At 36.0% G+C, this 14859-nt stretch overlaps 1 protein-coding gene across 2 annotated transcripts in view; it reads right to left on the reverse strand.

Annotated features, from left to right (window-relative positions):
* Window positions 1–277: 277 nt before the first annotated feature.
* Window positions 278–14859, reverse strand: part of LOC127423707 (lipocalin-like) — a 33833-nt gene continuing 19251 nt past the window's right edge. The window contains exons 1-6 of one of the 2 annotated variants that reach the window (XM_051668219.1): window positions 8447–8587; window positions 3939–4075; window positions 2338–2417; window positions 2127–2240; window positions 600–701; window positions 278–465 (exon numbers count right to left, since the gene is read on the reverse strand). In XM_051668219.1, coding sequence (XP_051524179.1) covers window positions 452–465; window positions 600–701; window positions 2127–2240; window positions 2338–2417; window positions 3939–4075; window positions 8447–8533 — 534 coding nt within the window. In that variant the 5' untranslated portion in view covers window positions 8534–8587 and the 3' untranslated portion in view covers window positions 278–451. Of the gene's footprint in view, window positions 466–599; window positions 702–2126; window positions 2241–2337; window positions 2418–3938; window positions 4076–8446; window positions 8588–14859 lie in introns of those variants that run through there. The other variant, XM_051668228.1, reaches the window with a different exon arrangement.

A 14859-nucleotide genomic window follows, 5' to 3' on the forward strand; every position in this document is an offset into this window, starting at 1 on the left:
TTCACAATTTCTGCCAGGGTATGCAAACTTTTGAGCACAACTGTATATATATATATATATATGTGTGTGTGTGTGTGTGTGTGTGTGTGTGTATATATATATATATATATATATATATATATATATATATATATGTGTGTGTGTGTGTGTGTATAAAAGCCTGTCATCAATACGTATCAGAGCAACTATTACATATGTCACGTTCTACATTTAAGTCTTTTAAATACTAATCATGACACAAATGTGTCACAACTTAGTTTCACAAAAGATTTTATTGGTCCAAACTCATAAAGAAATGTAAAAAAAAAAAAAAAAAAAAACGACATATGCTTTAAGAAGGTAAAAAACAAAACAAAACAAACAAAAAAACAGTTAGAAGTCAGAAATCTTTAGGAGCATTGGGGGACTCGCAGAAGGTTTAGGGGTCAGGTAGCATCTTCAAATTCACCATTTAAGGGCACTCATCTAGGGAGAAAACATGATAGATAACAACCCTATTTAAAAAATTGGTTTCTATACATATGATTCAGCACTTCGGATGATAGCTACCCTTATAATGCATGCACAGAAGCGTGAGGCTTAAGTTTACAATGTTTTACCATTTTTAGGAAGGATGGCAATGTTCTCTGGCAGAATGCCTTGTTCCAAAGAGAACTCTGTGAATTTGTCCAAGACATCCTGGCTCAGGTCTGGGGTTCGGCCTGCAAAAAACACAACACAAACATACTGAAACATCACATATATAGTCAATGCAAACCTGACTTAACAACATACTGTGTGCAAGGTCTTTTGCTGCAAAATTCTAGCACACACAGAAAAGTACCATGGTTTTCTAGATAGGTACTATGGTGATACATTGAAGTATTATACCGTGTAAATATCATGGCATATTAATGTGATAATTGGGTCATTGACAAATAAAGTTGCCTGAGGTGATATAAATCTTTTAAAAATCGTGTTTAAACACAAGTGTCAAGAAATTTAATATTTGTGTCCAGTTTGGTTTCAGATTTTTTTTTGAAAAACAATTTTTGCATTTTCTACAAAAAATTGATTAAATGGTTTTAAAAATGTCATGTGCTATAGCCATCAAGTGAAAGGTATTAAAGTACTTCTATATCATTCATTTTTGATTATCAGGACATTTTTCCAGTGTTATTATATTTGACCTGAACAAAATGTGCATTTTCATAAAAATGTAAAAATATCAGATATTGTTTTAGACTTCACACACAGTCTTGAGGGTTTAAAGAGGTCCTTGTTTTATGGTTTTTGTCAATATAAACAACAAAAATAGCTACCTACATGTTGGTCACACCACAGGATTTTGATTTAGTGGGCAAAAGTTTGCCAAATAATAATATTTTACACTTTTTTTTTTTTTTTTTTAAAGAAATATTAATACAAGATTATGCTGCACTATTTATGCCACCATTTTTTCAAGAATTTCAGCTTTTAATTAGACTTTTTTTGTTGTTGTTTACTGCCTCTACATGGTTACAACACATGACATTTGTTTTAATTAAAGCCTTAGAAAAAATAACAAAATGACTTTGAACTCAGAAATTGAAAACATGTTCATCATAGAAGAGATGTTTATGTATTTAAAAAAATAATAATAATCGAATAGATCTGGACCAAAAAATAAAACAATGAGCGTCATGTCATTGAGCCAATTATCACACTACTTTTCTGTTAAGGGCAACCATAACAGTACCAGACTCACTGCCAGCATGTTGGCTGGACGGTGTTTGCATCCAATTTTACTTGTGCTATGTATTCGAGTGAAACTATATTCAAAATAAAAAATATAAATAAAAATGTAGGATGGGACTTGATTTTATCCATTGGGAATATATTGATTGGATTGTCAAAAACAAAAAAGTCTCTTATGACAGGTGGTTGGAGGGGAAGGGTTATAAAATAAGGATTGGTGACGTAAACCGAAAAAGAAGGTAGTTTCAGAGGCGGAGCTTATTAGCTACATTTTGGATGGAGTAAAATAGCCTACATATTTTGACTTTGCAATGTGAAAATAGTAAAGAAAGCAAATAAAATAAAGTAACTAGTCAATCTTAATTTTATGTTGACTATTGAATAATTTTAAACTGTATTGGGGATTTTACCGTAGAGTTTGTTGAGTAGAGTTGTGGAGCCAGCCTTGGTCTTGATGGTGTGGATCAGAGCGTATTCATCATACTTCACGTCCACCACACGCATGTCATTATCAGTCTCCCAGCCTGAGAAACAAACGTATCATTTCTTACTTTAAACCAAAGTCTTGTAAAAATTCAGAACTGTATGTTATGTTTGGGTTTAAGAAAGTTTTGTCCTAACGCTCGCTGCGGAAGCTGAATTTCCCAGGAACATCAGTTCTTTGAGCCAGATGAGTCATTCTCCAACACGAGCCATCAGGACTGCAAAAGACACCATGGATAAAAAGTAAGAAATACGAATTTGCATTTCCATTGTGCTGTGGTGTGGTTGAGCAATTAACTAAAGTTGCAGCGCTTTTAACCTAACATTTTTAGTACACGTGACAGCTATTCCTATAATGGTCAATGTCTCTAATAACGAGCTACTTTTCCTTACAAGTAGCTGAGTAGCGTGACCAAACACTATGGCTGTTTTTTATGTTACAATGTTTGTGTACACAGCTGTACAGACGAACAAACTGACTGAGCACTCATAACTGCCCCCTTCTTAAAAGTCAGAGTCATTGTCCAATTCACAATTGACTGAATTTGCTAAACGGTCCGATCTCATGTAGTGTTGGAGGCAGACTGGCCATCAGAGAACTGGGACGTTTCCCGGTGGGCCGGCTGCAAAACGGGGCAGTGATATGCCAAAGTGGGCCACGATAAGCTGAAGGGGGCTGTGAAACGGTGCCAAAATATGCAGAAGGGGACAGTGTAACACATTGCCTAACCCTAACCCTTGTTCCCAGTCTGCTCCTGGGAAAGTCTAATTTACTTCTAATGAATTGGTTAGTTCTATACGGCCCTCTCTCCCAAATGAAGCAGTGAAGTTTTCGAATCATTCTAGTGAACCAGTCCATCCTAAATGGTTTTCTCAATCATAAGTAGGGTTAGAAAGCCTGTATGAATGATTCATGTAAATGAAGAGATAAAATAAAATGATTCACAGATCCAACTTCTTTTGCGGCATTTTGGTCTTCTTTTTATAGCTTCATCCTATTTGAGTTTGTTCATTCTGTCATTCATTCAAAAACCATCTTTGTTTTGTGACAGAAAATACGCCTGTGATTAAATTATAAATCATATCATCAGACAGTTATATACTGAAATAGATATAGTCCTCTTCTTCAAAAGAGCAGCTAGACTGTAGTTTTAAAAAATGAAAAAATGTTGGTTCCCAGAACGTTCTGGGAATGTTTGGTTTTGGTTATACAAATAAAACCTACAAATAACCATTAGAGAACATTCTGTACATGTTCTTATTGGGTTTTCCCACAAAAACCTCTGCAACACTCTGGGAAGGTTAGTTTTTGGTTATACAAATAAAACCTAAAAGTAAAAATTAGAGGACGTTCTGTATAAGTTCTTTTTAGGTTGCCCCATACAAATCACATGGCAATGTTCTGGGAAGGTATGTTTATGGTTATCAAAATAAAACATAAAAATAACCATAAGAGAACATTCTGTATAAGTTCTTTTAAAGTTGTCAAACAAAAACCTCCCTGCAATGTTCTGGGAACGTTAGTTTATGGTTTTAAAAAATACAACCTAAAAAGAATGTTCGTAGAACATTAGGAATTGGTTCCCGAAAAAATAACCAAAAGGGAACCATATGCTAACGTTAGGGGAACGTTCTGTGTTTGCTGGGAAGTAGTTGAAGTTTAGTTTGGCAATCTACTGTTTCAACGTTGCTTCCCCGACACTAAGTTTTGAGAACATTCTATTCATAATTAATCTTACTTGAGACTAGAATATGCCATCTCCAGGTCTCCATCATTTGGCGTGAGCATGGCGACACCCATCTTCATGTTTGCCTTACGGGTGACAAACCACTCTGCATTGGTGGCAAAACCAATCAGGTACCATTTCCCAGCCACCTATGAGAAGGGCACACATCATTTTAAACAACAACTCGATTTTTACATTTTCTGTAGTAAATGTGAATGGTGCATGCTTGTGAAAAACTCGCCACCATGATGCTAGGTGTTCTGCATGGTTTCCAGCGTAACGCTATGCAATTTCTATGGCAATCTGGGTGGCTGCTCACTGGTCACATGAGCCCATCCCCAAGTCTTTATGATACTGTGGTACCTAGATATGTCTTAAGTCACTCTATGGGATATTTTTCGCCCGTTTCATTGTCCACCAATCCAACCACATACATATAATACATTCATTAAAACCCTGAGTTGTTTAAGCCAAAGTTTTAATATTAAAGTAATAAATGTGCAGTTGACTTGAAATTTTTAGCAGTTGTTATTATACCTCAGTGTGGCATGCTATACTTATCTTAAGCAACAACTTTTTATTGTTTGAATAGCTATATCATACATGTAGTTTTTAAGACCTATTAATTTTGAGACTATATAAAAAAATTAAAAAAACATTTAAAAATTAATTTGTCACACTGCACAACTATTTAAGTGAACTTTAAGTGAGCTGCACAATTATAACAAAAATCATACATACTCTGGGGCGTTTTTGAGCTGTCGCCCGTAATTTTTCACACTAACATTTAAAAGCTGATCATTTACTGTGGACTAATTGCAAAAATATTGGTCTAATTTTTCAGAGAACCCCCCCCAAATAAAATAAAAAGACTCCAATTATTCATAAATAATACTGTATGTGTTTATAATCTTATTATAGGCAGAAAGAACACAAAAAAGCTATCTTTATAAACATGTAATTCTGATTCTGTTCACTCAACCTCACTTTGAAAAGTCTTATTTCATTCCACTAGATGGCAGCAAGCACAAGAACATTCCATCACAATATACAGATCTGAAATGTAGGTGGCGCTCTAACGTATTTTAGCCCTCACAGATGTGCTCGTCCATAGACATTCAGTCTAATTTTCAGTTTAAGCACCACCCTCATTGTTTCATTGAATATCTCGGCCTCTGAGTGGACTAGAAGCTCAATCTAGGTGTCATTAGAGAGCTGAGATCCTTTGCGATGATATATAATATTGTATCATCAATAGTCTAAATCATATTTTTCTGATGATTTGTTTTGCATGCATTTCCTTCTGGATAGCATATTTTGTTCTGGACATCTAAGATATAACATTGGATTATTCACACAAGCAAGCTCACAGACAATTAAACCATGGCTCATTTTTTAGAAAACTCCCTAAGGTAAAAGCAGATATAAAATTCTGGGTACTTGGTGCTTACAGCAGCAGTGATCGGAGCATAAAAGAGACGTTTGTATTTGATGACTTACAGAAATCATATTTCACTTTGTGATTCTTTTGAAAATCTTTCAAACTGTTCCTGAGAGTGAGAGATTTCATCTGATATATGACTTGTCCATTTAGGTGCTATGTGAAGGAATTTAATTTTTATATAAATATTTCTACCCCATTACCTCTAGGGGGCGCTATTTCCAACGCAAATGTTTTGAGGCCTTATTTAGTTATTTTAATAAAGTCAGAAGTGATGGTTATCTCTGAAAATTTCAGATTCTAAGCTTTCAAATGATATCTCATATGCCTGACTTACACTACCGGTCAAAAGTTTTGAAACACTTGACCGAAATGTTTGTAATGATCTTAAAAATCTTTTGATCTGAAGGCGTATGCTTAAATGTTTGAAATTAGTTTTGTAGACAAAAATATAATTGTGCCAACATATTCATTTATTTGATTATAAATCTAAAATGTAATTTAAAAAAAATGTTTTTGAAATTTATGACTTGGACCAAATAATAAAGAAAAGCAGCCAATAAGTGCCCAACATAGATGGGAACTCCTTCAATACTGTTTAAAAAGCATCCCAGGGTGATACCTCAAGAAGTTGGTTGAGAAAATGTCAAGAGTACATGTCTGCAAATTCTAGGCAAAGGGTGACTACTTTGAAGATGCTAAAATATAACACAGTTTTGATTTATTTTGGATTTTGTTTAGTCACAACATAATTCCCATACTTCCATTTATGTTATTCCATAGTTTTGATGACTTTACTATTATTCTAAAATGTGAAGAAAAAAAAAAAATATAATAAAGAATGAGTAAGTGTTTCAAAACTTTTGACCGGTAGTGTATGTATAAGGAGACTTTAATGTTTTAAGCGTAATCTTTGAGTTTGACAATGCCTAAATGGTCAACTTCATATTGGCCTTCTAGTAGCATGACTAACTATAACTATACATCCTCTGCAGAAAACATTTCACAAAGAAAGTTTGGATGCATCTGTATTATACCTAAATAGAATGCTGTAACTGACACTTTTCACAATTAATTGTAGCAGCTGTAAATGTAATCTTGATTATTTATTTGATAAATTGTGCAGCCCTATTGTGTATTTTTCAGGTGTACTATGTTAGTTCTATGGGATCAAAATCCCGTCAAAAGTATTGCGGTCATGGATCCAAAAATAATAAGCGTGAATCAAAAAATAGTGCATAAAGTGCAAAAATGAATAAAAAGCACAGATTAAAATAATTAGCGCAGATCAAAAAATTACAAGCATGAATCAAAACTATTTAAACATTTAAAAACAACAGAAAAATTTAAGCAAAGTCATCAGAATTGCAAACAAATTCATGTTTTCTTTGGTTATATTACTGTTTTTTGTGCTCTCTGACAATTTTGCATATATTTTCATTTTTTTGTACGCTTATGCTGTATTTTTCTTTGCTTTTGTTTCCAAGTTCTGCGCTTGGTTTTCCAAAATTTGTGAGTAGAGTTTCATGTAAATCAGGTTTTGCGTCCCTATTGGTCCACTAGTTCTTGATTGACAGCTCCTCCTCTAGCCAATCATTCGAAGAGGGGAGGTGACGTCACTCCAATGCGACTCCAACGGGTGTATGTTTGATGCATGTTTTTACTAGCTGTACCAATGATCTGCTTTTCCATGAAATAAAATCCAGATCCCGATTACAATACTGATGAATATAGAAATGCTTACATATAATTGGACTTTTTTTTCATTATATCAGAAATCTAAAAGGTGTGCATTATTGCTGACACCTACATGCACACTTTGGAGTTGGTTGTATGCCTGTAAGTCATTTGCTTCAAATGTTAGTAAAGGTTTTGGATATGTATGCTGTTGCCTGTATCTTTTGAGATGGTCCCTAAATTTGTGACTATTTGTGAATAAAGAACGTCCAATGTCAAGCCAACTTTATTGCATTATTTGCTGATGTGGGGACACTTGGTCACATGTTTCTGATTTCACTGCTGTATCATGCAAAATGAAACTACATGTAGCTGTGCCAACGAAGGATCAGTACATAACGGCACATTCAGCAACATGGAAAAGTGGATCAAGTTGGGTTCTGAACTTGTGACTACATTGGGACAGCTAGTAAAAACATGCATCAAACATCCACACCAACCAAGCCTTGTTTTTTTTTTTTTTTTTTTTTTAGATATGCAGCTAGTAACCTACAAACAAGGTCTTAAATAATGCTTAAACTGAAGCCTCTGCTAACTAAATTCAGCTGACTCGATACATGTGCTAACGGACTATGATAATGGCCTACTCGGACAACACATTGTTTCCTAGAGCTGCAGAAAATACTCAAAACAGACACAAGCAGCGTATCTATCAACCGCCAGTAATATAATATTGAGCAGCAGCTGTCGGAGTCGCATTGGAGTGATGTCACCTCCCCTCTTCGAATGATTGGCTAGAGGAGGAGCTGTCAATCAAGAACTAGTGGACCAATAGGGACGCAAAACCTGATTTGCATGAATCTCTACTCACAAGTTTTGGAAAACCAAGTGCAGAACTTGGAAACAAAAGCAAAGAAAAATACAGCGTAAGCGTACAAAAAAATGAAAATATATGCAAAATTATCAGAGAGCACAAAAAACAGTAATATAACCAAAGAAAACATGATTTTGTTTGCAATTCTGATGACTTTGCTTAATTTTTTTTTTTTTTTTTTTGCAGCATATTTTAAATGTGTTTATATATTTTTGATTCATGCTTGTTATTTTTTTATCTGCGCATATTATTTTTTGATTCATGCTTATTATTTTTGGATCCATGACCGCAATACTTTTGACGGGATTTTGATCCCATATAGTTTTGCCTTCAGTTGTTTTAAAGCAAAAGATGATTTATGGTGTTCAGAAGGCAGAAGTAATCTTAAAGTTTTTAAACTGCTTTTAAACAAAAGATGCAAAGATGTTTTTTTTTCTTTTACCTGTCTATCAGTATTCTCAGTTTCTTTAATTATAGCCTAAATTCATATCCTCTTTTCATTTCTGCTCTTAATGTCTTGAGTCTTACCCCCTCGACGTCAAAGTCGGCCTGTGGCATGACCTCTGAACTAACGGCAAGGGCGCAGAGCAAAACTCCCAGCAGGATGGTTGCCATGGCTACAGCAGAGCTCAGTCTGGAGTGTGTGGAAATGGGTCTCAAGGTTTGAATTCTGAGCTGAGTCCCACAGCATGCTCTTATATAGTACAGCCCCCCATTATATAAAGACACGCCCCCTACACGCACGCACGCACACACACACACACACACACACTCACACACTTAGACATTTATCGAATTACTTAAATGAGGACTTTTTTTTATATAAAGCTAATTATAATTACTGAACCCAAACCTTACGAGACTTTTTGCATATTTATAATAATAATAATAATAACATTTATTATAAATAATGTATAAATAATGTTTTGTTAAGGCCCCCTCTCATTTAACAGCTTTGTCAACAGTTGGCACAGAGGTTTGTGAGGGGGTGTGCCACTCTTTTTTCTTAACCAGAGGCAACACACACACAGCACGCCCCCTAAAGCTCCAACACGTTAAGACAGGATCCATATATCTAGGTTAAAGTGATTGGATTGGATTCTGCAGCAAAAGATGTGAAATAAAAATGCTATTTAAATGTAATAGTAAAAAAAAGAGTCTAAGATCACACGTCTTGCATTCTTTTAAAGGGGTCATGAAATGCTCTTTTTTAATAGTTTTATTATGTTCCCTGCGGTCCACTGATAATGTTAGCACCAAAACAGTCATAATTTAGTAATGTATGATAATTTTCCACCCTGTCTCTGGCCCTCTGTCTGAAACGCTCGGTTTTGGCATAAGCGCCTCCTTAGAACTTAAACACCCACAGTTCTGATTGGCCAACAGTAAACAGATGTCCCGTTCCATTTTGCACTGCACACGCTGGCACTACTACTGCCAACAACACAAATAAACGGTTTAGAAAGTTCATGTTGACTTACGCACCCAGTGTAAACAGGTTGTCAGCACCATAAACTATCAAACAGTCATGACATGAGAAATATTCATGAATGGAACTGTTTACGTACTGTTTTGCATTGGGTCCAAGTGTTTTTAACCGCCACATCCTTCAATAACAATCCCTTTGCAAAGCTTGAGTAGTTTTATGACTGGTTCACAAACAATCCACGCTGAAATATGCTAAAGACACATCCACATGACGCACACACATAGTCCAAAGCATGGTGTAAACTAGACGCACACATCCAGTTTCCAGTATCATCCTGCACTAATAACATCTAAACCGTCAAAGGCGTCCATCCAGTGCATGTTTTCATACACCAACAGTTACAAATAGTGCAGATGGCGAAACCCGGGAGCAGCCGCCCGAGTCCCGACTTCCCTTCAGCTGCTCAACATCAGACACTCCATTATGAAGATGACCTCAGCAAATATGCATCTCTATGCGGTGTAACTCTATGCTGTATACAAATAAACAGCTTTTAGCCTGTGAGTAAAACAGTATGCCTTTTGTATTCTATTCATTCATTAATGTTAGAGACTGTTTATCTGTGGATATTTCTGATATTAGCAAACTATGCTTTGCACTAATTATCCGGTTCACTTACTGAATGTTTTTGTCTGCGTGATGAAACGTCATTTCTTGAGTATGTGGGGAGTTGTGTTTGACAGTGGTCTAAAGTTCGTCAGAACAATAATGTTGATGGAACAGAATATTTCAAATGGTTGCATAAAGTACTTTTTAAAGGCAAAATACTCTGAATTGGCAACTTTAAATCACTACAACCATCTCTTTGACTGATGTTTTAATCTGTTTGTATGTAAGCATGTGTTTTAGTCTGCATGCGTTTGAACGGCCGACATTAATTACGTATAAATTATGTATATAAGTCGCTTCGGACTATAAGTCGCAGGACCTTTCAGATGATGAAACAAACTGCGACTTATATTCTGGAAAATACGGTACCCCTAGTGACGTAGGGAAGCCGAAGAATGAGGCGTTTTTGCAGCTTGGTTTCAATATATGCTTTTATTGCTTTGGGGATTAAGTTTTGAGTTCTGAAATTTACAGTATGTTTTTATAGTAGAAAGACCTCTTATATGTCAAAATATCAAGGGAAATTTGATTCCTCATGGCATGAACCCTTTAATACAGAATGTTTTTTTGCATAAATCACAGAATTTCTTAGTTTTTGATATCTGTAACTTTTGTAATTTGCTTTAATAACAGCATGCATTTGATTAGTGCCCTAGAAATAGAGAAGAATCATAACTTGGCTTTGTTGTAAAGATTCCATATATATATATATATATATATATTTTTAAACAGGTTTAAAAAAAAATCCCAGATTTATTAAAGTGGTCTTCGACATTTGGATGTTTTGGACTTTTAAGCATTTAAATTTCAAAACAAAACTCAATCAAATTGAATGGTGTAATTTAAAACAAATTTAAATTAATAGAACTTTATAGATAGATAGATAGATAGATAGATAGATAGATAGATAGACAGATAATAGACAGACAGACAGACAGATAGATAGACAGACAGACAGACGGACGGACAGATAGATAGACAGATGATGGATGGATGGATGGATGGATAGACAGACAGACAGACAGATAGATTGACAGATGATAAATAGACAGACAGACAGACAGATAGATAGACAGACAGACATACAGATGATAAATAGACAGACAGACAGACACACAGACGATGGACGGACGGACAGACGATAGATAGAGAGAGAGATAGATAGATAGATAGATAGATAGATAGATAGATAGACGAAGGATGGATGGATAGATAGACAGACATACAGATGATAAATAGACAGACAGACAGACAGACAGACGATGGACGGATGGACAGACGATAGATAGATAGAGAGAGAGATAGATAGATAGATAGATAGACGAAGGATGGATGGATAGATAGACAGACATACAGATGATAAATAGACAGACAGACAGACAGACGATGGACGGACGGACAGACGATAGATAGATAGATAGATAGATAGATAGATAGATAGATAGATAGATAGACGACGGACGGATGGACAGATGAGAGATAGATAGATAGATAGACGATGGATGGATGGATAGATAGACAGACATACAGATGATAAATAGACAGACAGACAGACAGACGATGGACGGACGGACAGACGATAGATAGATAGATAGATAGATAGATAGATAGATAGATAGATAGACGACGGACGGACAGACGAGAGATAGAGAGATAGATAGATAGATAGATAGATAGACGATGGATGGATGGATAGATAGACAGATAGACAGATATACATACAGATGATAGACAGACAGACAGACAGACAGACAGATAGATAGATAGATAGACAGATGATAAATAGACAGACATACAGATGATAAATAGACAGACAGACAGACACAGAGACGATGGACGGACGGACAGACGATAGATAGATAGAGAGATAGATAGAGAGATAGATAGATAGATAGATAGACGAAGGATGGATGGATAGATAGACAGACATACAGATGATAAATAGACAGACAGACAGACAGACAGACAGACAGACAGAAAGACAGACAGACGATGGACGGACAGACAGACGATAGATAGATAGATAGATAGATAGATAGATAGATAGATAGACGACGGACGGACGGACGGACGGACAGACGAGAGATAGATAGATAGATAGATAGACGATGGATGGATAGATAGACAGACATACAGATGATAAATAGACAACAGTTGACAGACAGACAGACGATGGACGGATGGACAGACGATAGATAGATAGAGAGATAGATAGATAGATAGACGACGGACGGACGGACAGACGAGAGATAGAGAGATAGATAGATAGACGATGGATGGATGGATAGATAGATAGACATACAGATGATAAATAGACAGACAGACAGACAGACAGACAGACAGACAGACAGACGATGGACGGATGGACAGACGATAGATAGATAGATAGATAGATAGACAGATAGACGACGGACGGACGGACGGACAGACGAGAGATAGATAGATAGATAGATAGATAGACGATGGATGGATAGATAGACAGACATACAGATGATAAATAGACAGACAGACAGACAGACAGACAGACGATGGACGGATGGACAGACGATAGATAGATAGAGAGATAGATAGATAGATAGACAGACAACGGACAGACGGACAGACGAGAGATAGAGAGATAGATAGATAGACGATGGATGGATGGATAGATAGACAGATAGACAGACAGACATACAGATGATAGACAGACAGACAGACAGACAGACAGACAGATAGATAGATAGACAGATGATAGACAGACAGACATACATACAGATGATAAATAGACAGACAGACAGACAGATAGATAGACAGACAGACATACAGATAATAAATAGACAGACAGACAGACAGACACACAGACGATGGACGGACGGACAGATGATAGATAGATAGAGAGATAGATAGATGGATAGATAGACACAGGATGGATGGATAGATAGACAGACATACAGATGATAAATAGACAGACAGACAGACAGACAGACAGACAGACAGACGATGGACGGACGGACAGACGATAGATAGATAGATAGATAGATAGATAGATAGATAGACAGATGATAGACAGACAGACATACAGATGATAAATAGACAGACAGACAGATAGATAGACAGATGATAGACAGACAGACAGACGATGGACGGACGGACAGACGATAGATAGATAGATAGATAGATAGACGATGGATGGATGGATGGATGGATAGATAGACAGATGGACAGACAAATATTGTTAAAGATTATTTAATTAAATTTGATGGAATTTTGTTATGCAATTGAAATGCGTAAATCCTAAAAACGCATCTTAGTTCCTGCAACTGATCCTAATTTCTCTTTAAAGAGAAAAATCCCTTTTTTTTTCTTTTTTTTTGCCTCTACTAGTTTATTTTAAATGGTTCTGCGGTGTGACAAATGCATTTTTAAAAGTACAGATATTTCATGAATAATGTCTCAATTAATATGGCAATGAAAACTACATCCAGAGTATAGCATGTCAAATACCCGAGTGTCTTTAAATGAAAGTGCCTTTAAAGTGTATTTATGTGTGCCATGCACAAAGATCTTGAGGTTGGAATAGAGCCATCAATAATTAGCGCCAAATACCACAGCAAAACACAAACAGGATGATAAAACACAAAGAGCCTCTTTATCTCTCTCTCTCAGTCTGGAACTTTCTGTGGACACAAACCTGAAACAGAGTCTAATGTCAGCATTTTACATTCAAAACACCATGTTTACAGTAACACACACAAAGAGAAGTCACACATACAGTTAAATACACACTAAAATCCCTGAACTTGTTGTTTTTGCTCTCTAATTTGGATTTGTGCAGTAATTATAACATTAATAGAGCAAATAGTGAGCTTCCGTGAGGTTTAAATGAACTTGACTTTTTAAATCACAGCTGGACCGGGTTTATAGTTTTTGCCCATTTAAAAATACAAGAGGAATTTGCTTATGTGGCTTCACAGCTGTTTCTTATTACATAGGTGAGATATGCCTATAAGAGGTGTAAAACTAACTGTAGCCTTGGGTATAAACAATAAATGTTTTCCGAGAAAACCCCCCATAAGTGCATGTCTCTATCTACCTGTCTGTTTGTCTCTCTCATATACTAACACACTGTGGGTTGTGAGAGAGGTGAACCAGTGCAGGTATTTATGAATTTTTTGTTTGCAGGTGTTAACTCGACATCTGAGATGATGACATGATGCCCAAATACCATACAGGAACACAGAAACAGAGCTGTGTAACTACTTAACACCACATTATTCACAGTGAATAATTTAACACTTTGTGCCAAAAAACAAAAAACATGCAACAAGTGATCACTGTATTTGTTTTCTATAACTAACTTAACATTTTGAGCGTGACAAGACCCAGAAAAAATAATAAAATGGTTTTATTTAAAAATGTATTTTGCATTACACACCAAACAGTTTAATCTATTAGAGAATGTGACATGTGAAGATTTGTTTCCTGGTAAGTCATGAGTTCACACATGGCAAAGTTTCCTGAGAAGGACTTTTAACAAAAACCTCATATGATTGTTGTAAAGCCAACACTAAGAATGTTCATTTCCACTTCTACTTTCACTTGAGTGAACTAGGAACTTTAGAAGTTGGCCTGTTGCCTTTCCAGATTACCAAAAGGAGGGCAAGACAAAAGCGTTAGTACGTTGACATGAGAGTGGCCCCTGACTCCTGGCATGCATATATCACAGTCCAGGCACAGAATAAAAGCCAAAGTGTTCAGTTCCCACAACCTCTGGAACCTGATGCTGCTCATTCTGTGTGACTGTGACAGATCACATAAAGAGAAAGAACCTTGATAAATGAATAGAGACTTGATATGTGCCTCA

The sequence above is a fragment of the Myxocyprinus asiaticus genome, chromosome 3, assembly GCF_019703515.2.
Source record: "Myxocyprinus asiaticus isolate MX2 ecotype Aquarium Trade chromosome 3, UBuf_Myxa_2, whole genome shotgun sequence".
NCBI lineage: Eukaryota > Metazoa > Chordata > Actinopteri > Cypriniformes > Catostomidae > Myxocyprinus > Myxocyprinus asiaticus.